General features: G+C 43.3%; 1 protein-coding gene across 6 annotated transcripts in view; it reads left to right on the forward strand.

Moving 5' to 3' along the window:
• The window catches only part of kiaa0586 (KIAA0586 ortholog), a 159,531-nt gene that overhangs the window by 37,612 nt on the left and 96,272 nt on the right, over window positions 1-25,647 (forward strand). For 5 of the 6 annotated variants that reach the window (XM_007251920.4, XM_022672971.2, XM_007251921.4 and 2 more), the window contains exons 9-11: window positions 12,494-12,722; window positions 20,347-20,460; window positions 22,474-22,685. In XM_007251920.4, coding sequence (XP_007251982.3) covers window positions 12,494-12,722; window positions 20,347-20,460; window positions 22,474-22,685 — 555 coding nt within the window. The remainder of the gene's footprint in view (window positions 1-12,493; window positions 12,723-20,346; window positions 20,461-22,473; window positions 22,686-25,647) is intronic. The other variant, XM_022672972.2, reaches the window with a different exon arrangement.

The raw sequence follows: 25,647 nt of genomic DNA on the forward strand, positions 1-25,647 counted from the left end.
TTTATTATACAATTACGGTATCGGATAATAGTACAGGATATAGATTAGATTTAAATAAATAAATAAATGTGCTGATCTTAATTTACCTGATGTGAACGCTGTTGAATGTCATGGTATCGATGTAAAACATGATAAATTACCATTTCTTTTTGTGCTTTTTTTCAGCGCTTGTCTCTGCTGCACTGATTTTTCCTTGGTTAATAAGTAGTTCGGGGGTTTTGTTTACTCTGGACCTCTGCCTCGCTCTGCCTCCAGCCTCACTGCACTCTGCAGTGTGAAGAGCTCCCTCTGTTGCTGCTTGGAGATAATGCAATCTAAGTTTCAACTTGTTTATCGTAAAAACTCATATGAGTGGTTTCATTTTATTTGTTTTATGTATCGAGGATATTTAAAACTATTTTTATTTCGGTTTAGAAATTGAAATATTCTTAACAATTAAAAGTTAACTGCTCCTTGAAAGATCAGTGGCATGAAATAATTTTATTTTAAAATGAACATTATATCACCAGACACAAACAGTTATTTTGTTATTATCTATTCTAGATATTGATGCATTATTAATATCAGTAGTTTGAATCTAGAAATAGTCAGGAATAAAGATTATTTTTATGAAAAGCCCCCTCCATTTGTCTGCATCTAGTAGAGTTTCCCCAAATCTCATCTGACAGAGCAAAGGCTGTGAGGTAAGCTCATGTGTTTCGTGTGAGCCGAGCTCTACTGGGGGATCGTGGCTGTGCATCTGGCCGCTGCGGGTGCTGCTTCTATGGCTGCTGCTGCTGTTGCTGCAGATCGTTCCGGTCTGCTACCCTTACAGTCAATGGGCAGGCTGTGGGGGAGGAGCGCCGCCCCACGTCGTTCCGATGTGACGAGCCTGGATGACACGGGCAGAAAATAGCTCCCCGTCTCCCTCGTTGAAACCCGCCGGCTCCCTCTGTGTTTCTCTCTCTCTGTCTCTCTTTTAGCCCCCGACCGTACCCACTTTGCTGTCTGAGGCAGTCAGCCAGCCAATCACTGGCTGCTCTGTTGCTAGGTAATGGCTGGCTGCCTCCGTGCCTAAGCATGCTAATACAGTGAGGTTACGTTTCCTTGGTGAGACGAAAGCACTATCACACCATGGATGAGAGTGTGTAGAGGGGTTTGTTTGAGACGAGAGTGAGAGAGAGAGAGAGAGAGAGAGAGAAGCAGATAGAGAGAGAGGGGTATGAAGGGATAGGGCGCCAAACGTTACTTTGGCTTATATATTTTTCAGGGATAGTGACATTTACATATGTTTATAATGTCAAAATTTTGCTGTTTTTTTCTTTTTTCTCTCTTTCACCTTCGAAGTGTTGTTCACCTGTGTTCCACCAATTAACTTTACTTTAAAAATTTAATATTGTGAAAACTTTAACTTTAGCTTTGTAGATAGCAAGTTTCTTATTGATATCAATGTTATCTACAACAAAACATCTCAATGAAGTTTGGTATCAACCCTCATATCCCCAAAGTTTTTAAGGTATTCATTTTGGACCATTTATAGTGGTATTATATGTATAAACATTGTATTGATACCAGCAGCTGCTGATTCGCTGAGAGGAGACAGAATCATTAAGAGAAAAGTTCCTCCCTAGCTTAGAAAAAACATTACCATTTGGTTCCTTCTAGAAAGGCAGAAAGGACTCAGAGGTGAAGTGGAGATGGAGAGAGAAACGAAGAGCGACAGGCAGATGGAGGGAGCGGATCAGAAGGGACGGCAGACTGACTGCTTCCCCTAGGCAAACGTTTAGCACCACGGAATGAATCATCTTGGCCAAATTAGCTGGCATTGGATGGGCTTCTCCTCAGTGGAGGGGCTGACTTATAGATACGACCTGTCTGCCATTTAGAGAGCAGGTCCCCCGCACAAAGGGAGAACAAAAGGGGACCTGTCGTCTCTGTTCGCCTCTCTTTTCTTCTCTTGTCCTACTTCTTTCGCTCTCTTGCCAGTGAACCTCTGCTCTGCCCTTCATTTCCAAACAGCCTGTTAAATATATGCTGTTTTTAGACTGTCTCTCTCTGTCTCTCTCTCTCACTTTCTCTGAGGTGGACTATCAGACTAGACTTTCTCTTTTCTTTCTTTTTTCTTTCTTTATTTCTCCTCCCTGTTGAAACCGATTTCAGCAGCCATTAAATCAGCCAGTGTTGTACTCGGTCCAACTGCTTGGCTTCTTCCATGCTTAAATCTGGAAGCTATTAGAGCAGCAGAGGTGAAGTACAAGTGCAGCTGAGTGAGAGTGAACTGTACCCTCTTCTAAAAGGATATTCAGCTATTTTCCTCCCCCTTGTATACACGAATAGTGTTCAAAGGAAACTTCAATGTTTTTCAACCTCTATTCTACACTGTGTGTCCAAATGTTCCAGAAGGAGATCTGATATCCTAAAGAGGCTAACACTGACAGGTTTGTTCTGACATACTCAGGCTTGGCACTATTATAGTTTCCATAACCACTGGGTGTGTCATGTTCTGTCTGTATAAAGGGCATAATTAACGAATTTAGTTTTCAAGAAGATTTCTTGAAATTCCAGATTTTTTCAACATATAAGAATAATCTATTCCAGTATTATAATAGTATAGGTGTAAACAATTCTGGTTTGATTTAAAAACACATCTTAAATGTGATGTAGGATTTTTTTCAGTCCCACAATCCCAGTCTGTGTTATCTCCCCCTATCACTAGTAATGAGTAAACTAGTAACTCATGCAGCATCATTAGGCAACGTACTCAGAAGAAAGTGCAGCCAACCAGCTCCAATACAAAAGCTAACAGATGCATATTCTGGCCAACACTAGGAGGGGTGTAGAGTCATCAGTTGCTTAAATATATTTAGGATAATTCTTTATTAAGGAAAATAGTTTGAGGAGCTAATGCCCTTACACTCTTGACGCTGAATGCAATCAAATTTTCACAGCAATGCACCAAAAATTTGTAGAAAGCTTTCCTTGGACAGAAGAGAGAGTTAAACCAACAAAAGCAGGATAAACTCTTTTTTGTTTTGTTTTTGTTATTAAACCATTTTATAAATAAGGAGGTGTCTAAATACCTTTGTCCATATTGTCTTTGTAAAGCTCTCTCTCACTCTCAGGAATGACATTAATAATGTAAGACAGTGGCTGAATGGATTGCACCTCTCAGGATGCGGCAGGTGTAGCTCCAGCACAGGGATGCATATGATGAATAAGTGTGGCATTCGGGGCAGCAAGCGGTGCTGGGCAGCACGTCGGAATGGCAGCCTCTACAGAAGCGTTGCGTGCACACACACATCAGCATGCACACACACATCAGCATGCGCAACTTGTCCACATGCCCCAGTTGTTATTGGAGAAGAACCTTTACATTAATCAAAAAAATGCATGAGCTCCGTATTAAGGTGGATAAATATTAATGAGGGAGCGCGGCGCGGGACGGGACAGGCGGATGTGTTTTAATATGAAGCGTATGTGGCAGTGCTGGGTAGGGAAGATGCAGGCTGGGTGCTGGGGCACAGGCTGCTGAGGAGAATACTAATGCTGCTGCTGCTGTTGCCTAGCATTGTTCCACTCCAGCCCATTGCACCTCACTCATCCACATGTAGCCGTGCTCGCAGGCGAAAAAACATGGACGAGGACATTCATTTTTCACTTTCTGTAGCTGATAGAGATTCAGGAACACTTTGTATAGCGTCCAAAATGACTTGGAATAAGATCTTATTACATTAACGCACATTAAAGTCAAAAAGACTGATGCCACCATTTCAGAAAAACGTTTATGTTACGACAGGGGCGATGTGCATGTGCTAAAGGAGCATCCTGGGGGTGTCTGTGAGTTGTTGACTGTGAGTGTTTGCTGAGCAGAGGGTGTGTTGATCTCTGCAGATCGTGTATTGTGTTGTGTTGTATTGTGTGGGGATGTGCTTTTGTCTTTGCTGTTATGTTCAGGCATACGAGGGTTGTTCTTTTATTTCCATGTAAATGTGTTTGCCCATGCTTTTGTTGAGCTACAGTTTGAATGTGAGTCTGCCTGCACATGCCATACGTTCAAAAACAGCATTCATTTTCACTCTTTGTCAAAGGTTTGGTAATGTGTAGGATTTTCAAGCGTTTCTAATGCAAATTAAATAAATATATTGTTGCAGTCATGCAAAAACATATCTTAATTTTTGCTGTTTTTCTAAAAATACATAAAAAATAAAGAACTATGGGGCCTGGAAGGATACTTCAGTTGTGTCCTAAAATTGTTTCGAATGTAGACTGCATTTCTAAGCTGCATATAAAGTGTACTTTAAATTGGAACAGTCTTTTATGGCGTAGCGGCTGAGAAATGTAGCCCATCCTAGATGAAGCTAAAGATCTCATGCAATGCAATAATTAAACACATTAAAAAAATAAGCAGGTTATTTTGCAGGGAACTGTGTGCAAATATTTGTGACGTTTTGCGTGATGATTTTGCCCTGGGGAATAAAGCCACAGCTCTTTGTTTTGATATCCGCATTTATTAGCACTCAAAGCATTTAGATGTTTAATTCCCGCAAAATTTGGCAAAAATATATACCTACAGTATTAATAAATAGGTATAAGAGGTGTAAATAAGAGTAAACAGCTGATTTATGTAATTAAGTATGTCCTTTTATTCCTATGCATTTGAGAAGTCAAAAATCCTGTTTTCAAAAGAATCTTCTTGGAATTCAGTTTTCTCCATACAGTCTCTTGGCTTGGCGCATGTCGCTGTCTGCTCCAGTCTGAAGCTCCTCTGGGACGTGGAGCCCACTGTGTTGGGACCCAGACTAAATGTCAGCACTGCCCACACACCCTGCCCACTGCACCACTGAGCAGCCCACTCACTGACCTTGACTTTGCTGAAATGTCACTGTGACCACCTCACTTTAAAGCTAGAAGGCGGGCTAGGGATAATATTTACACATGAAGAAAATCCGGCATTGAAATGCTTTTTTTCTATGGGTTTGCACATATAGAATCAAATGAAAGTTTGGAAACACCTAGTCATGTATGTATAAATGGGGTTTCCTTTAATTTGTCATTTTAGATTAGTTTGGAAATGCATTCAAGGCATACAACAATTTAGGAGATTTTTTTTGCTCTTAGGTTGCAATAATATGAGAGCTTGATGAAGTGATAACAGTCTCAGAAAATGATTGTATATCATGACTGTATGATGTATTTACCTTAAGCATTGACAGAAGAGTAATAATTAACCTAAAAATATCCTGGCATTTAATTTTTGTAAACGAGTGGATTTTAATATTTAGTATCAGCTGGATTACTGATATCATATGTAATATGTAGTGTATATCATGATTGCAGGTTATAATTAACCTGTATGATGAATAGAATAGAATAGAATAGAATAGAATAGAATAGTGGGTAGCCGTGATGCTAACAGCCAGGCATAGTCTGGTTAAAACAGCGGTGCTGGAAACGGAAAGCTGCCTAACAGCCTGGAGCGTGTTAGCTGTGGCGCTGGATTACTCGCCTATAGTTGTTGGTGATGTTAATGGACTCTGTGTTTATTTATGGGGTATCTAAAGTAACCCTATGCTGCTGATTTAAGGTAGAAATAAGATGCATATGTATGGGTGAGGATGTCAATTTGCTTGCCTTTTTTCAATACCAGTAATAAGCATTCATCCATGTAATATAGTGAAGCCTGTTACCGCTACAACTCTTTCATACTAGAAACAAATTTCAAGCAATTATATCCTAAAAACATTCATTTTGTCTTGTACTGTACCCGAGCAGTAGCATTATTTTCTTTTTCCATTTGTTCAGTGTCACAATACATTACATCTAACTTGTCAGCCAGTTATCTTTCCTCGTACAACAAGGCAGCATGAAGAAACACTGCTAGTAAATTCCGCAGAAGCGAGGTGGGGGCAAAGACTCGTCTTGTCCATATAGTGGTGTGAGGGAAATCTTAAGGGATTGAGAGTAGAGTGATTGGGCAATGAGGCTCATAACTTCAGGTATTGCAGTCAGCAGTGCTCTCCTTTCCTCCAGGCCCAACACCTGTCCTGTCCTGCAAAATTGCTTTTAAATTACATTTGTAGGATTCTCCCCCAGATTCCCCTCTCTATCACTGAGAGAGAAGGACTGAATATCCATTCGGGATATCCAATTTCAGCTTGCCCTGAGCTACCGGCCTCCTTTCAGCCTCAACCTGTACTCTTCTGCGGGCAGTCTGCCGTTTCCCTTTTTTACTTTGCTACTCCTCTTCCTCTGCATTGCTGCTTTTTAGACCAGGTGGAAATCCTGGATTAGTAATATAGAGTTTATGATGCTGCATCATTTAACACTTCTTCCCATAGAGATCTCTCGTCACATTTGGTATTTGAAACATAATTTTGAAGCATGACCAAGGAACGCAAGCAGCATGTCCTGATGTGCCATATAATCATCTTCCATGTTGAAATGATGATGAGCTGAGGGTATCAGGACAGGGCAGATGAATAGAGATGAATGAGTCTGAGGGTATCTTTATTCACTCATGATAAGCTGTTTCTAGCATGGCTCCAGGCATCAGGTGGTCAGCTCCAGCAGTGGGTACCCAGGCCACATCTGTCATGGCTGGGCTATTCCAGAGTTACCCATGCTTGTGTGTGTGTATGTGTGTGTGTGCGCGAGATGGCATTTAGATGAGAGAGTGGGTCACCTAGCAGCTGTACGGTCGCTGGCTGGCTTGATGGATGACGACTCTTCATGGCTAATGTAACCACAAACAACAAGCGCGCAATCTGGGACCACAGGGACAGAAGCATCCTGCTATGTTTCACTGAATCACTGCAGGGGATATAGGGATAAAGCGATTCACAAAATTACCAATTCAGTTCCATACGATAAACATAACAGTACAGACTGTTGTTCAAACCATGCCCATTTAGAAAATAAACCCTTATATCTGAGAGCTCAAAGTCGAGCGATGGTTGAAGGGGTGTTTCTGACTATCTTGACTGGTTTATCCAGGTACGTTTGCTTTCCCTTTCAATCAAACTAAGCACATCCACATCGTTAAACTCGCAACTACTATGGGCTTGTTTTTCCCACGAGTCTCCCACAAAGAAAACATGTTTGTATATCAATGTAATAGGGTTAGATCAAAGTGCAGTCCCTGGGGTTGTTATGCCATAATTTGTATAGATTTGTCAGATCATTGTATCCTTCACACAACTCAACTTGTGATTAGGAATCCGTCAGTGTTTGCTGTTTATGAGACTTATCAAGAATAACCAGATCTTTCACCAGGAGGATCACACAGTGCTTCTGTCGGCTCTGCAAAAACATGTTTTTGTCACAAACCTGGATGCGAGAACTGATGCAATGCCATATATGAGAAATGGTTATTTCTTTCAAAATTAATGTCTCTATGTTGTGGACAGGTTTGCAGAGTAAACATCCTGAAAAAAGGCTAAATATCTAGACTAAAATCATACAGCATTAACCTGGCACTCATCATGGCGTGCCAATTTAAATCAAGTGTAAGAGGGACTTGAAAGGAAGAAGAGTGAAAGGTTTAAAGTTAGGGTATTCTGCAGTCAGGGTTAATGAACAATATGCAACAGCATTGGTATTTTTAATGTTATTCAACAGTGCTATGTACCCCATACCCACCCATACATCTTTCTTTCCACCTACCCACTCTCATAACCTGCCCCCTCCCTTGGTTCTTGTCTTCACTATCATCCACACGTTTTATTACCGTACCTGAAACTCCAGCGCTCATATCAGAGGCTCAGTGAAACTGCCAGTGTCATTGTTTTTTAAAAAAGGCAGCAGTTTTATGTCTCCCTCCCTGAATAATGATCAGGCCTTAGTGAAACAGTATGCCGTCCTTTTTCCAATTTAAGTGAGCAGACAGAGGCCCTGCTGCTTACTGTTACTGCTGTCTCCCTCTCTCTGTTTGTGGCACTGTGCACTTCAATGAGTACCTGCGCTGACATTTACTCGCCACCTTATGAATGGAATCTGAACTGGCAGCAGCATCTCTGCACACACACAGCTTTTGAAGCTCTTCTCTGTCTCTCTGCTATGGTAACCGGAGCCCTTTTTAGCGCTTCAGTGCGGGATACCCTGTCCTTCTTCCTTTTCCAGCATTCCTCTCTCTTTTCACTTCCTTTCAGAGAGTCAGCCTCCTTTCCTCTCTGCCCCACATACCCAGTGACAGACAAAAGGAGGAGGGGAGGACTGCTAAATAGGAGAAGGAAGCTTTTTTTTCCCCCTCTCTTTCTTCCCTTTATTTTTTTCATTTCTCTGCCCTATTTTTGACTTCAGCTTTGGGATAGCAGATCCTTCTGTGGTAGGAGGGGCTGCCAAGTCTTAGGGAATTCAGTCTGCCATGTCCTTGCTTGTCCTCTCGAGGTTGTGTGGATGTGTGTGCACTCTGGAGTTGAGCATTAGGTGGGTTGAGATCGAGATGCTTATCTTGAGGGATGACTGCAAATGTGTGGCACGCTGATAACGCTCAGCGTTCTGCTGAGAAGGGACTGGAAATCAATAGCGAAAATGTGAAATGAGGACAGTCCTGCTCATAACTGTTAAGTTTAATCAGATGGGTCTTTGCCATTGATTTTGTGTTCACAAGCAGCTCAACTGGGGCTGCTTTTAAAACTCCTCCATCTCTTTGCTACTCTATAAAAAGTACACCTGTCCTGCTTTTTAATGACCCCGAACGCTGTCTCGCCAGCACGTGCCCAGGAGCTCGTTAATGGCAGTCCGTCCGAGAGAGTCGAGAGAGATGAGCGAGACGAGCTCGGAAATACCAGCAATTCCCCGTCTTTCTCCCTGGCGAAGGAGGCATTAGCATAGCCTGACCTCTGCGGGGGCATTCCGCTCGCCCTGCCTGCCTGTATCTACACCCTAATCAATTTGAGTGAGATCAAAAAGCCTGGCATCTCCTTCGTCGCTCTCCCTCTTCAAATGGATTAGCTCCTTTTTGTGGCATCTTAAAGCTGATTGAAGGCAGCGTGCTGTGTGGAATACATTAGGGCGCCCACTGCGCCACACACCACCTCTCGGGGCTTCATGTTTATTTATCAGCCAGGTCCCCTAAAAGGAAAAAAAAGCAGCCGTTTCCTCTCGGCGCTTCCTGTCAGCGGAGGAAACCTGAGGAGAGAATGGCTTCTCTGATTCTCTGATGAGTCGATTGTCAAACGCGTGAGCCTGTAGTGCTGCCTGTCTGCCCTAGCCGCGGATCAAACGCAACACGGGCTCGGGTTAATGCGGGATTTGCAACATCACACACTTAACCTTTAAGGACACTTAAGGATTCCAGCGTTTTGTCTAATTCATATCTTAACGCATGCGGACAATTAAGAAGATTGGATGTGATGATATCAGGTTGTGTTAGCATGTTAGCTGTGACAGGGAAAGCACGTGCACGTGCACATCTCCTTCAGAGGTGACACATAGCCACTTTTTAATGGGGGAAAACTCACGTCAAGCTATTCTGCCATTATATTCATTCCACAGCTATGTTTAACCACTCGAGACGAGTTTAGATGAAACAGGCTCAGGTTATTCCTTACATGTGACGCACTAATGATCAAGCAGTATTCTGTGCATTATTGTCTGTTCTAAGGTTTGCTAGAATTCATCCAGCAGAAATTCGATCCACTTCTGAAGGGCTTTGATAGTGTTCCGCTTGTACCTGGATCACAAAGGACGGGATTATTCTCTGTGCTCTCCACCGCGTCCTCTGTCCACCTTCAGCCTTTCTGCTTGATTTGAGCTGAGATTGTTCTGACTGCTCTTTGAGCTCAGAATGAATGTGTGGCTCTGTATGAAGTAGAGTGGGGTAAATAGGCATAGGCCTGTTTGTGTGTTGGGGGAGAGGGTGAATGAGTGTGTATGTGTGTGTGTGTGTGTGTTTGTTGACAGAGGTTAGAGCAGCAATTAAGCCTTGTCATTCCATTCAAAATACTGTGTAGTCCAAGACTAGGCTTACTACCACAGTGCACAAAAGAACTGAAGAACTTGCCAAAAATGCAAAACACAAAGTATGTCAAAAGCAAACTCCTGTTTTGCAGCTGCCATAAGAAGCAGCACTAAGAAACCCTGTGAGAAAGTGAAACAATCAGCACAGTTAGCTTGAAGCTTACAAACACAAAGAAGTCCTAAGAAATAGGAAGTTATATGTGTACTGGTCATTAGCGTTGGGCTAACAGTGTTAAAATGTCTTAGCCTGTTGATACAGACTGTGGAGAGTGTGACGAGGGAAAAGCGCCAAGGATTATGAAGGAAGAGGGTTCATGATAACCCAAAAAGAAAACCATTTTAGCTAAAGTTAGCTCTTGTTATTTTAAACAACAGATAACAGATAACATGAATACCTGCTGCACCAGCAAGAAACCTCTAGTGCACCCTGTTGCTGTGGTAACATGCACTTAATGTTGGGGAGGGTAAACTGATTTTAGTGTTCATGATTGGGCAGTATAAATTTCACTGTGGTAAATTAGTGCTATGTATAACATCTATACCAGTGTATTTTAAAACCAGTGTAATTCCTAAAAGTTTGTTAAGTGGGCAGTGTAACAAGAATTTTTTTAGTTAGAGTTTAGAGCACAGCAAAAACTTGGGCTGCAATAAGTGTATGCTGGTATTCACAGATTTGCAACATGGAAAACAGATACAAATCTAATCTCTTAAATTTAAGATAATAAGATAATAGCTTGCATATGGGTTAGTCTTATATATCATTTTAACTCCAGTGTGAAATTATAGAGCTAAATCTGAGGCACCAAACATGTCTTTTTATGTTTTAGCTAATCTGCTACAAGTGAGGATAAGGGTAATTTGTGTAAATGAGATTTCTTTACAGCATTTTTCCTATAAAAGTGTAGGCAATGTATGGAGCAGCTGACAGAGGGTGAATGGCATGTCAGTACACCCAGCAGTAGCTTTGGGCTGAGCCCTGCAGGATGGGTGCTGTCTCAGTCTCTCAGCATTGACCCTTAGCCCTCAGAGAAAAGCTCTATGGAAGATATTCAGGTCAGCCTCACTGCTCTGGTGTTTTTCTTCTCTCCTACACTTCCTTTGTTCTTTCATTCTCTTTCTCTCTCTGTGTGCCCCTTTCCTGTCTTTTTCCTGTTCTAATCCCTCTTATTCTTTCTTCCCCATGACCTGTGTTTTAGCCCATTACTTACTTACGCTCAAATCCATATTTGCCTCACTTCCATCTCAAATAATCTTTAAGTCTAGACGACCTGGCAAATCATGACACGGCCATATTTTCTCTGCCAGCTCCATTAAGCAGTGTTCTCTCTCTGTAAATAAGCTGCTAAGAGCACTTTGTTTTTCTCATATGTTCATTCTCACATGACTGACTTCCTGTGTTTACACTGCTGAGGAGAGAGGACGTGGGCTTGGTAGGACGTCAGACGGTGGAGGTAAAGCCTGATCCAGACATGTTAGACAAGCAGCCTGCGAGGATCAACAAAGGGACATCAAGCAATATTACATGTAATGGATTTTGGCGTCACAGCATTGAGTGTCCTGAGTGTAACAGATAGCAGTTTCATAGTGTCTGTGGTACAGCAATAGCTGCTCTGCCCCAGTGAGTGACAGATTTGGAAATCATTTCTAAATGGCCTCTTTTTCTGTCTTCCTGTCAGAGACGAAATCGCCGCCTGCCTAGAAAGTGTCTTTGTATCGTTTCGAATCGGTTAGCATGATGTCGGTGAAGTGAAAGCTTCTCCGTGTGATTAATTGCCCGGGTGGTAGACAAGCGCAGCAGTGTTGGAGACGTGAAGTTCACAGTAATGTTAGATGAATTGTCAACCCTACACTATGAAAACAGTGTAGACTGAAGGGTCCTGCCTAAAACCTGGTGAACCCCCTTGCTCAGGGCCTCTGGGCCCTCTCATTACAGCGTACCCTCATGCCAGGATAAATACATATTTCAGCGCCAATATTAGCTGATTTCAGTTTTACGCCTAATACCGCTCATGCAAAATGTAATGTAAACACTGAGCAATTCAGACAGACAAAGGAGAGTGCACACAGAGGGCAGCTCCACCGCTGGTACTCCAGCTCTGTTCAAGTGCGTGCACTGATCATCCCCACTGCTGGACGGCCCCACTGTCCTTTAGCTGACCTTCATATTCATAACGGCAACTCCCCCACCCTCACTCCCGTCCAGTGTGGACTCTGCAATTGATTTTTTGCTGCTTGAGTGCTTTCTAAGGTGCAATTGATTCGATATGAAGACTCCCCAGTCCCCATCCACCCCCAGCTTCAGCTATGGTAATGAATAGCTTCACCATTGCATGTGGCTCTTTAGACCTCATAACTCAGAATTGGAGACATGAAGATAATGTAAAAAAAGTAAAGAAAGAAGCTTCTGCTTGTCTATTGATTGTGTAACCATGTTTTATCTCGGTTATCGTAGTCTGAATACGCCACCAGAGCCAGCAGCATTGCATAAGGCCTGTTTTACAAATGTACTGCAGGCAGACATTACTCAACTTAATCTTTCCCTTTTCTTCCCCAGAGAAAACCAACCAGAAGCATTTATCTTTTCCACTGGAAGGCCTAGGCCAGAGGAGTCAGCTGATGCTTTGACCAAGCCCTCCAGCAAGCAGCACATCCAGGCAGGCTTGAAGGATGTGAACCCTTTGACCGATAGAGCTCCAGAAAGTTCCACTTCAGCTGTACAGCAGGCCGCCGCCATGCTGCAGGATCTGAGCAGAATCAAAAATGAGATGAGAAGCCTGCTCCGGGTAAGCACTACATTTACATATATAAGTGGTGCTTGCTGCCTATTCTGTTGGTTATTCTTGAACAACCATGAATACTTTTTTAGTTGTTTGTTCTCACACAAATTACATACATCAGTATGTTATATTGTCTGGTTGGGCAAAAGGGGTTTCGTATAGTGCTGAAATATGAACCATTTTACCATTAAAGGAACCATTCATGCATTCCACTTGTTCTTTGTGCTGTCACAGTTGAATAGCAGTATGTAAACTGGTCATTAAGTGTTACCTCAGGGGACAGCTTGGGAATGTCCACCTGTATAAATTGTGAGGCATGTTTGACATGCTCATGGCAAGGTGGTGTGCAACAAGCAAGTGACTGGCAGAAATTACAACTACATTAAATGCAAGAGGAGAAATCTGCAGGTCAGGGCAGCAGAATTTAGCTTTTGTGGGTCGTGGGCACACTACAACTCCATGTCCCTTGCCATGTGGCAGGTCTGTTTGAAAACACTGCATTCAGTAATAACCTTTTGACAACCATGTTAAAAAAAAAAAACATGATCATACATTTTTGAAACAACTTTTTGAAGGGTACCCTCATCGGGGCCTTAAAACACATTCATAAACGTTGGATAATGTATGTATAAAGATGTGCTTTATCAAGCTTATGACAGTCCTTGCAACATGCTTTAGGACATTTTATGCAGGCGGCGATTTCATCTCAGATAGGAAGACAGTAAAGACAGAAAAAGAGGCCATTTAATTTTATGAATAAGATTGTATTCACATAACATGCATGGTAAATAGCATGCACATTTATATGAAATGTGTTTAAATGTCAGTTTTTAGCTTCCTGAAGGTTTTTTTTCCCCATAACGTTCATAAAACTCTGTATGCCTGTTAATTAACCATTTGTATCAGTTTTGTTAATGATTTTTAGACCCTCAAACTAAAGAGTTAACACATTTCCCCTTCGTATCATTCATTAAGCAGACATTCCTTCATTGGACATGCTGGGTGACCTATATTAAGCTAAAATCATAATGATCATTGTGGATAAATAAAAGTTGTCTCATCTCAACCATTTTATAAAACTCTATATTGCATTGTGTAGGTTAGTTTTTCCTTCCATCCAAATAGCCCTTTTAACCCCAAGCAAAGGACCATTTATGTATCCAGTTGGCTCTTTGAGTCGTCATGGAGAACTGTTGCCTTTACCAAAGAACCCTTGAAGCACTGTCCTTCCCATTAGCACATTCAATGCCATGTTGATTTCTCTCCTCAAATTGATCAGCAGGCTGCTTGTCTCCTAAAGCAGGCCAGTGTCATTTCCAGTATTGTGTTTGAGGAAGTGCTAATCTAATTGGAGCAGGGCACTGATGAAATCACGCCGAGACTCCAACCCCACGTCTTCCTTCTCGGTGACCAGACTGCAATTTTCCAATTGTTTCTTTTCTCTCCTTCCCTCGCTAATAAATTACAGCACTTTTTCTTTTTACCAAATGTGCCGCTGCCTGTTTCCATCTATTACGATCCCCCCCCATCACCCCCCTCCCCGAAGCCTTTCCCTCACTAAGGTATTGAGTTTCCAGGCACGCCTCGGCTGCGGCTGAAAAATTCCATCAGCCAAGAATAATGTAACACAAAGCAAATGACACATTAGCATATAATTGAGGATGCAGGATTTAAATGCTCTTTGGCCGCTGACAGAGAGGCCCATGAGTGTGTGTGTCTGTCTGTCTGTGTCGCTCTTGGAGCTGAGAGAGCCTCGTCACTCGGCGCTCTCCGCACCTGGCCTGTTTTAATGGAATGTCACTCACACGTATTTGCTGCACAGCGAGGAGTCTGCTAAAGCCCATGACAGCTGTGTGTCCCTCGTTGACCGGACTGTTTCGGCCTTGTGTCGCTGTGAAAAAGAAGAAATTAGCGATCGGAGGATCGATATGCTGCAGATTAGAATCGGAGCATTTCTGTTTTAGATTTGAAGGGCTGTACAGATATAGGGCAAGTGGGGATTTACGTCTTTTTCAGTGGTGACTAGATATGTATGTTTTATATTTACATTTAAGGAATTAAACATATAATAAAACATTTAATCAAATCTTTTTCAAAGTCAAAGTCATACTGGCAAGAATATCATTATCTAAAAACGGGGCAGCATTTTTGTTATTTTTGATGTATGTTTGTATTTATAGTTTAACAATATGTTATGATAAATGGGTTAGATTATTTGTTGTATGCTTATAGTTTGATCATAATGTAAGATATATCCTATGCACAGACATGTTAGACTACAGCCAAATTTAGAAACAACAACTCACAGTAAGAGTTTTTCAAATTTATATTGCAGAAGGGATCTTAACAAGCACATATTCAGCTCTGTCACCTCATTACTGTCACCATTGCTGCAGTTTTATATTTGACACAGTTTCATTTAAATGAGCACACCCAGGTGAGAGAAAGAGATGGAAGAGAGAGTTTGCAATGCCTTTTTCTGTGTCGACAAATACACAAAAGCACATCACTCTCAGAATTAAAACACCACTATTGTAGTTTCAGTATAAATGCATACTGTTTAAAGACATACCATATTATGCAAGTGAACTGCTACCTGGCACAGTTACCACAGCCTAAAAATATAAAAAATATGTTCCTGCAGAATGGGCAACAGTTTAATTGGATTTGTAAAACAGAAATTAGGACACAGCTGAGGTCCTTCTCTTTTTTTCTTTATTTTTCTAGTTTTCTTTAGGGTCCACTTTTTTCATAGCATTCTCCACATACTGACACAGTATACTGTATTGCTGGGGGCAGGTAGTAGCACAGTAAGCTGCAATAAGCTGCACAGTTCATGCTATTTTCAGTTAGCACTATTTCAAAACTGAACAATCAAATGCAAATGTCAGTTTGCATACAGAATCACCAAGAATATGGATACCTATTTATTTTCTAAATCTTAAACATTCACAGTTGATATGACAAATGTTAAACTACTCTAATTCAGGAATGAAAAGCTGATTGGCCTTAGCTTAGTTAGTTAGCATTTTGCACTGTGCACTCCACAGAAACAGCACTTATTAAGTGTTAGATGATGACTTATGTTGAGCAGCTGCTGTTAAAAAGTGTAAAAGACAGCAAGTGTAAAAAAAATGTTTCCCTTAGTGGTGGATTTGTAGTTCACTCACTACAAGTCTACTACTTCCTGTCGGCGGCGCGAGCAGTCGCAGCGGCCACTCCGGAAGCAAAACACGGTGCTTTTGTTTGTTTTTCGGTGTAAATAATCCGATCTGAACTCGCAATCATGCAAAAGTTCGCTATGGGAACAACTTACAACCGACAGACCCTGCTAGACCTGCAAAATCAACAAAAATCTGTACTTACTTACGCATGCTAGGCCTGCTAAGATCCGCGGCGTTTCCTGAGCCTGCTAGCCGGAAGAGGTCTCTCCGCAAGCGTTGCGCGAGGAGCCGAAAGCGCGGTAAGAGAGCCAGAGTCCGCGCTAAGCTAATGGCTAACTCCAGCCGGCCAGCGGTTCCATCTCTCCTTCTCTCCAACGTTTGCTCCCTGCCGAACAAGATTGACTATCTCCGGCTCCAGCGGACATCCCAGCGCGAGTGCAGAGACTGCAGTGTGTTCGTTTTCACGGAGACGTGGTTAACGGACTCCATCCCGGACTCCGCGATTGAGGTGAGCGGCATACTATGCTACCGCGCGGACCGCGACGCCGGCCTCTCGGGCAAAGTACGTGGATGTGGGGTGTGTGTTTACATCAACACAGCATGGTGTAACAACGCTGCGCTGATCTCCAGCTACTGCTCGCCGCTGGTGGAGTTTGCTGTAGTCAGAGCCAGGCCATTCTACCTGCCTAAAGAGCTTAGCAGCGTCTACATAATAGCAGTGTATGTAGCACCCAGTGCTAATGCTAATGCTAACGGTGCTAATGCTAACGCTCTGCAAGAACTGTATACTGTTATCTCCAAACTCCAGAACTCACACCCCGACAGACTGTTTATTGTTGCTGGTGATTTCAATCACAGTAATCTGAAGGCTCTGCTGCCCAGCTTTCACCAACATGTGGATTTTCCAACCCGTGGAGCTAACCTGCTCGATTGTGTGTATACTAACATTCCCGGTTCGTACAGAGCAGAGCCCCGCCCCCACTACGGCTACTCTGATCATATCACTGTCATGCTCATCCCAGCATACAGACAGCTCATCAGACGTGCCAAATCAGAGAAGAAGCAAGTTACAACCTGGCCTCCAGGAGCCATCTCTGCTCTTCAGGACTGTTTTGAGCACACTAACTGGGACATGTTCAGAGAAGCTGCTACTTCTGATGACTCCATCAACCTGGAGGAGTACACAGACTCAGTGACTGGCTACATCAGCAAGTGCTGATGTATGGCTGCAGAGGTGTGTGTGCTGCTGAGATCCCGAGATCTCAGTCAGGGGACAGGGCTGGCCTCCGAACAGCTAGAGCCAAGCTCTCCCGGGGAAAGCGCACCTACGCAAAGAAAATCCACGCTCACTTCCAGGACACTACTGACACTCAGCGCATGTGGCAGGGCATCCAGACCATCACTAACTACAAGTCACCCTCCCCTGCTTGTAACAGTGATGCCTCCCTTCCAGATGCACTGAACTCCTTCTACGCAAGGTTCGAAGCACAGAACTACACGACAGCAAGGAAGACTACACCTCCTCCAAACGACCAGGTACTGTGCCTGTCCTCAGCTGATAAACTCAGAGTCAACCCACGGAAAGCCCCAGGACCAGACAGCATACCTGGCAGAGTGCTCAGAGGATGTGCAGAACAACTCACGGATGTTCTCACGGACATTTTCAACATCTCTCTGAGTACTGCAATCGTGCCGACGTGCTTCAAGACAACCACCATCGTCCCTGTGCCGAAGAAGTCCCAAGTGTCCTGCCTTAATGACTACCGTCCCATTGCACTTACTCCCATCATCATGAAGTGCTTTGAGAAGCTGGTCATGAGGCACATCAAAAACCAGCTCCCGTCCTCACTGGACCCTGTGCAGTTTGCGTATCGTCCAAACAGATCAACAGACGATGCCATCTCTACTGCGCTCCACCTGGCTCTCACCCACCTGGACAACAAAGACTGCTATGTTCGAATGCTGTTCATCGACTTCAGTTCAGCATTCAACACCATCATCCCTCAGCATCTGATCGGAAAACTGAGCTTGCTGGGCCTGAACTCCCTCTGCAACTGGGTTTTAGACTTCCTGACTGAGAGACCACAATCAGTCAGGGTTGGAAACAACACCTCCAGCACCACCATACTGAGCACCGGCGCCCCCCAGGGCTGTGTGCTCAGCCCACTGCTGTTCACTCTGCTGACTCATGACTGTACTGCAAAGTACAGCTCAAACCACATCATCAAGTTCGCTGATGACACAACTGTAGTTGGCCTCATCAGCAAGAACGACGAGTCAGCATACAGAGAGGAGGTGCAGTGGCTGACGGACTGGTGCAGAACCAACAACCTATCTCTTAACGTGGATAAAACCAAGGAGATGGTTGTTGACTTCAGGAGAGCTCCAGGTGTCCACCACCCGCTGAACATCAACGGCTCTGCTGTGGAAATCGTGGATAACACCAAGTTCCTCGGTGTTCACATTGCAGAGAACCTCACCTGGTCCCTCAACACCAGCTCCATAACCAAGAAAGCCCAGCAGCGCCTCTACTTCCTGCGGAGACTGAGGAAAGCACATCTCCCACCCCCCATCCTCACCATGTTCTACAGAGGGACTGTAGAAAGCATCCTGAGCACCTGCATTACCGTCTGGTTTGGGAATTGCAACACCTCAGACCGCAAGACCTTACAGCGGATAGTGCGGACAGCTGAGAAAACCATCGGAGTCTCTCTTCCCTCCATCACCGAGATCTACACCACACGCTGCATCCGCAAAGCCACCAGCATTGTGGACGACCCCACCCATCCCTCACACGGACTCTTCGCTCTGATGCCGTCCGGCAGAAGATACAGGAGCATCCGAGCCTCCACTACTAGACTCTGCAACAGCTTCATCCACCAGGCAGTCAGACTTCTCAACGCACAGAGACAGAACTGAACACCCACCCCACCCACCACTCACCCAACACACTCGCACAAAACTAAACTGTACACCCCCCCCCCCTTTACACTCACAAAGAACTGAACTTCACCCACACACACACCCAGTCAGCACACAGAGGCTGACATGACTCTATTTGCTGCACTCTTAAAAACTATAAACTCTACCTCAGTAACTGCTGTGATTATATATGTTACAGTATGTCACACATCTCTGCACCTTATCCCCACTATACACTTTATTATACCGTATTGGTACTGCACTGTCCTGTCTTTAAATTGTCTCGTCTTTTGTATTTATTGTATTTATTGTTATTTAGTGTTATAATTTTATAATTTTATGTTGCACTGTCGTCACTCCTGCACTTTATGTTGTCTATTGCTTGTTGTTCTATGTTACACCATGGTTCCGGAGGAACGTAATTTCATCACACTGTGTACCTGTACTCAGATGTAATGACAATAAAAGCCTCTTGACTTCTTGAAGTCAGTTAGCTAAAGACTCTGGAGTTTACAGCAACAGTGTTTTATGGTGATTCTAACCAAAATATGTCTAACTTTTTGTGTTTCAGGTTAGCATTGTTAGGAATTCTGTAATGGTGCATAATATTTTGGAAATATGTCCACACATAGAAGTTGGACAGTACTGTGTGTTCTGAGTTCAATTGGAGTACAGCATAAGTTAGCTAGCAGACTAAACACCACAGTACAGACACCACAGTGTCCCCTCCCCATAATGCGTTGCCACAGCCTGTTGCTTACTTAAACCTATACGGGTAAATTAGCTTTTTCCGGGTGTGTACTAGATAGACCCGGAAGAGAAAATTGACAGAAGATATATTAGAGTTTTTGACAATATACTGTATTAACATTATACTGTCCAACCCTATTTGTGAACATTGCTAAATCCACTAACTTGGGCCCCTCGTCTGTTTCATAACTCTAGCAGCACTGGGAGGGTGAAGGCTAGCACATGCTTTCCCCAACAGCTAACTAAGTCTTTTTGCCATGGAAAAAACTGCCAATTCTGTTATGTCACTTGAGTATTGAAGTAGAGACAGTCAGAGTGAGAGTGGCGGCGTGATACCAGTTATGCACATTTCTTATGTTAGGACCAGCGCTTAGACAGTAGCACCACTCGAGAGTTAGGCCAAGACAATCAACTAAGGAGATGATTCTGTAATATTAAACATTAGTCAATGTTATTGCTTCAGCTCCTGGGTAGTTAACATCCCTTAGCAGATCAGATCTAGCTGGATGAACATGGAGCCAAGCATATGTGGAGCGGCTGAAGTGTGAGGAGAACGAATGGGTGTGTTAAGCGATCTTGATGTGGCCTACTGTACTCCAGCGCTGGAGTGTAGTGAGATATAATTTGATATATGTTACGCGAATGAGAACACATGTATACGCTTGCACACAGACATGCTTTTAGTTCTTCAGTCAGATCCTGGCTATCTGTTAGTTTGTGAAAGCAGTGTTTGGCTCTCTCTCAGTCAGCCCTCTGGCCCTGTGTGCTGTGTGCTCTCTCTCCCTCTCTTTCAGACTGCTGATGCGTTTCCTGTGAAGAGTGCCGAGGCGAGCCGTAGCAGCAGAAGCAGCCGCCACGCTCTGCCCTCTACTACTCCTCCTCCTCCTCCCGTACCCCCCGTCTCCATGGTAGGTTCCCATAGCAACCCCAGCCTCTGCAGTGCCCACATTATGAGCCTTTTTTCCTCCGTGCCGTGTGTGTGCACGCTGTCCACAACAATCTTGCAGACACAATGGCACCTTTTGTATCCTGCAGTTTCAGCCGCTGCTGTTACACAGAGACTTTAGAGATAAATCAGAGCCGTTATCTCCCGTTCACACCTGGGCCGGGAGAACCAATGCACAATGCCTCTAAAAATACATATCCACGCTGTGTCGCACCTCGCTAAACACAGCAAACACTCGTTTGCAGCCTGTTTTTGTCCCTCAAGGGTCTATAATTGCTGCCATGGCTTGAGACGCCTTACCTTAATTGTACCATTTGTAGCTTTTCAATGAATTACACACATTCGGAATGATGAGAATTGGCACATTAGGCGTTTGGACAAAAGAGACCATTTAGTCACAGATTGAAGTGAATGTCCAGCAAATTTGCTGATACCGCCTTGCTTCCATGAGGCTAATTTGGAAGCTTTTGAGAACACAGCTGTGGAATTGCAGCCAGGCAAGTACCCGCAGTCACTGAGGGTTTGAGAGGGTGGAGAGGCTGAGGCTGGAGAGAGAGAGAGAGCCATGTCAAGGTGAGGAGGGTGTGCTCGTCTCAGTAATGGATTTATGGAGCTCCGACAGATTTATATTCAGGGGAGGATGAGAGTGCGAGACAGCCAAGGTCCCGCAGCTCAGCGCACACCCATGCTTGCTGAGAAGGAACGTGACAGGTTTGCTATTGGGGGGGGAAACCGAGGGAATGAGACAGCCCTGACATAAGGCTTACATAGGACTTAGATTGCTTTCGTTCTAGTGTTTAAGTTACTCCCCAGCTCTTTTGTGATGACAGGAAATTGTTCTGACTCAATAAAACAAGGAAATACAAGGAGATACTCATGCCTTACTCTGTTTTCTTTGCCTTTGTACAAGGATGCACTGATCCAACCTTTTCAGTTCTGATACCGATACCTGAAACTTTCTGTTTCAGGAACTACTAATACGAAGCTGATGACCTTGTTGAGTTTGCTTCTTTTTTATGCATTTATCAATCTTGTCTGGGGACGTGACTTTTATTTAAAAATTTGAAGTCTTTAAGAGCAAAGAGGAGCAAGCAGCTCCTGCTGTCACAGTCCCCCTTATACAGAAAACCAGCAGTGGTATTGAAGTCATTGCCCCTTCAGTTTGCTCTCTGTTGTCCTTCATTACAGGCCTCCAAACAAACTAAAATGGCAAAGCGGGACTCTTTTGGAAATTTGGAATATTCAGATATGTTTTGACATAATATGTCTGCTAATTTTAGTCACTTTCTGGAATCCAAACAAGCAATGTTCAGAAGGTCTTTTCAGAAGCTGAACTTTCTTAAGTACAGGCTGACAAAGTAAATAGAGCAGATAGTGGGTCATACATTTAGAAATAACTGTAAATACAGGTATGAATGCTGTATGTTATGCAATTAAACAAAATATATTTTTTTGTTCTCTGTCTCTGCAGACAGATTAGTAGACATGCAGTGGATAGCTGCTGTTGAATTTAATCTGGGGTTTATATTTTTTTCCAGCTGGATTACTCACTAATAGTTGAATACAGGTGGGGGCACAATGCCGGTTAGACGTTACCTGGTTAGATGTTGCTGTATTATGTGTAAACTAAATTATTGGCATATAGCTGCCCACATATTGCAGGCATCCTGTTCAGTAAATGGTTAGTCTTGTTATCTGAAACCCGATATCAAAACCTATTCCTAATATTAAACCACTGCGTCCCTAGTTTGTACTGCACTTGTTATAATTTATTTGACAAAATGCACCACATCCTTTAATGACATCCATCCATTGCTGGTTACCATCACTATCATTGTTTCCTAATCAGCCATGTTCATAGTTGTTCAGTTCACTCAAGTCTTTGTTGTTTTTGACTTCTAACTTATTCCTCGTCACTCTCTCTCTCTCTCTCTCTCTCTCTCTCTCTATCTTTCTTCTCTCCTCGTCACCACAGCAGGGTGATACGGTCACTTCAGGGGCTGCTAGGGCACACCCCACAGTACTGCAGAACAGCCAGCCACCTGCCTCGATGTTTGAGGATGCAGGACTTGTCCTCAGGCAAGTCAGACACAGCAGGAAGGTTCTGGAGGAGAACCTGCAGGCTGTTTTGAGAGCCAAGGATGGAGAGGCGCTTCATACACAACTGGAGGCATTGTCTAACAACAGGTATGCTCTCTGACTGCGCGCTCTAGCAGTAATATTAAATTATGGCAGTTGCAGCTGTCCAAACTGCTTCTAAAGCATTCTGAAGAGGAATAGATGATGATTGTGAAAGAATGGCAACCCAGACCTTAAGCTTTACTTTCCACATCTCAACCAATCATCCCTGTTCTTGACGGTAACTGAGGAACTTTGCAGTTTTGCTGAATTTGTTTTCTGCTTCTAAAATTTCTGGCTGTTCAGATGCACTCAGCCGTCAAGCCCAGTATGTGATGTTGATTGACAGCTGGCCTCAGAGCACACTCCAGGCAGGAAAGGGCTAAGCCAAACGGAACCATCAGCATGATTGGCTGCTGTCAGTGGAGCCCTTTATCCGGCTCAGCTAGAACCAGCATTTTCTCAGTCTACAGGCCTTGCCTTCACCTGTAAAGGCGTGGCCTTGCGAATGCCACCTGAGGTCACCAGCATAGCATACATATTGGGCATGTGACAGGAATAATCCAGTATCAGAAAATAACAAAAAAAATTTAAATCAGTGAATGGAAAAGTAAAGATGAATTGTAGATATGCCCCTCGGTCCCTCTGAGGGACTGTCAGACTGCAGGTTTTAGGAAAGGCTCTGCATGTGCCATGTGGTGTCACCATGACTGCCTGCATATTAAAAGTGTTAGAAACATTGTTGATTAAACATTGGATTTCCTAGATTTTCTTTCCAAGGGGCTAATTTGTTGTATTTTGAGGAATCCGAACTATTGTCAAAAATCAAAATTAGGCATTTGGGTACATCCTATTGGAGCAAAGTGTACAGGAAAAGGGATTCATTTGTTAAGTCTCAGTTGTCATAATGTCTGCAACCATAATGAATTCACAATTTACAAAAGTTAAATAGATTTAATCATTACTTTTTTTTGTCTGGTATTGTCTGGTAATAAGGCAGGATTTTGCCTTATTCTTGGTCAAATATATTTATTTCCATGTTTAGTAAAAGAAAGTAAAGGTGTCGGTTATAGTTCCAGTTACGTACACCCATTGCATCACCCTTATGACCCCCCAGAATAAAGGCCCTCCTTTATAGAATCCTTACAGCAGCAGTAGCGAAGGAACAAATCACCACTGATAATATAGGGTGCATATAAAAGGCTTGAAGAGAGAACAATTTTTCAACAATTTTCTTTCGTTTCCTTTTTTTATGAATTTGCTCGTAAAATGTAGCTGTGGAAATTGGTTCTTTGCTTTCTGCAGAACATCCTGGAATCACAGCTTTCGTTCAAACATAGGCTATTCAGGTATCTGCAGACACGCAGTCCTAGCATATTTCCGTTTGTCTATCTGCTAGAAATAATCTTTGACAGGCAGTGAGAAAGTACAAATTGTTATTGTGAGTCAGGTCGTGGGCAGAATGCGGAGTGAATATGAATTATATTAAAAGCGTGAGCAGTGCCAAATTTCATAGCGAGACTGAGGCTCAGCCACAGCGAGCTGCTGCGTGTCAGGCTGTAGTGCTGATAGATTATGTCACTGCGGACTGCTCTTTGTTTGTTTGTGGCTTTTAGGAAAAGGCAGTCGGAGTGAGGCGGAGCGGCATGGGATGAGAGAGCTGCTGCTTTAGTAGCTCTGTGGGAGCGGCGCTGAGGCTTTTATAGTGGGAGGTCAGACTCAATCTGAGCACTCAGCCTGCTCTCAATGTGACATTAGGCCGGCTCCCCCAGGCGCGCTGCCGCTAATGGTTTGTGATGCGGCGAGAGGCGGATTCGGTGCGAGCTGCTGGAGGAGAGCCGGAGCAGCCGGCGGAGTGCTAAAGCAGCAGTTTAAAAACTGAAATGGAGAAGGCTGCCCCAGGACTGCTGTCTGCTCCTGATGATACTGAGGAGTGAAGAGAGAGAGAGGGAGAGAAAGAGAGAGAGAGAAGAGAGGGCAGTGGTAATGGTACCCACTGGCTCTCTTGTGGCTGAGAGCTCTATCAGTGTAGAAGCTGGACGAGATCACAGCAAACACACACTTTACAACAGTGAATCTTCTCTTTATTAGGTGCCACTTTTGTCAGGGAACAGTACGTACACAACTGCTCAGGATTTTGGGTGGACAAAGCTTTTCAAATTATATACTTAAATTATATACTTATTCATCCCTGTTTTGCATTAACAATACTTAAAATATTTGAGACTAATATGTGATATCCAATATTCTAACCAAAATGTGGCTAAATATAATAATAAATAGCAATAAAATGTTTCAAACCATAGCCAAACACAGTTAACTAAGCTATGTATTCATCATAACACCTCAAAACGTCAGGACACCTGTTCATTCATTGTTTCTTCTGTATTCAAGGGTATTATAGCATTGCTTATCATGCTGTGAGCGTTGCTGTGAAGATTTTATTGAATTTAGCAACAAGAGCCATAGTTATTTCACAATGTTAAATGATGACAAAAAAAAAATGGAGCGCTTTATATCTCGCTAGCCTACGCCTAGTACTTTGAGCCTGTTGTCTGCCTAGTAATGATGCACTTGTGGCAGTTTAAAAAATAGGCAGAGGAAGACTGGAGCATTCCAAGTGATAGAGGCAGTACTGGTAAGTGAGTAGGCTTATTGGCCGAGTTATATTGAGGAGAAAATTGAGGAGAAAAACGGAAAAACAATCACAATAGGAATGAAATGAGGCATATGTTCAATCTTATACACATAAATACAGTCTCTGATATAAACCTGGCCAATCTTGAATATGTTTAGTTATTGTAAAGCACATGAAAGTCCTGAATGATGTGCGCAGGGATCATTTAACTGTTTGTTTTGTATGCAGTCGAAGTTATTTAGGACCTCAGGCCTCATCGTGTCTAAACATTGACGGAGTTCGGCTTTGGCTCAGTGGCTCCCCTCTGACACCTCTCAAATCCAGCCTGGTATCCAAACTCGCCGTTAAAAATGTCAGCCCCAATGGTAATTGTCTCCAAAATGGCAGGTGCAA

This window comes from Astyanax mexicanus, chromosome 14 (genome assembly GCF_023375975.1).
Source record: "Astyanax mexicanus isolate ESR-SI-001 chromosome 14, AstMex3_surface, whole genome shotgun sequence".
NCBI classification, from domain to species: domain Eukaryota; kingdom Metazoa; phylum Chordata; class Actinopteri; order Characiformes; family Acestrorhamphidae; genus Astyanax; species Astyanax mexicanus.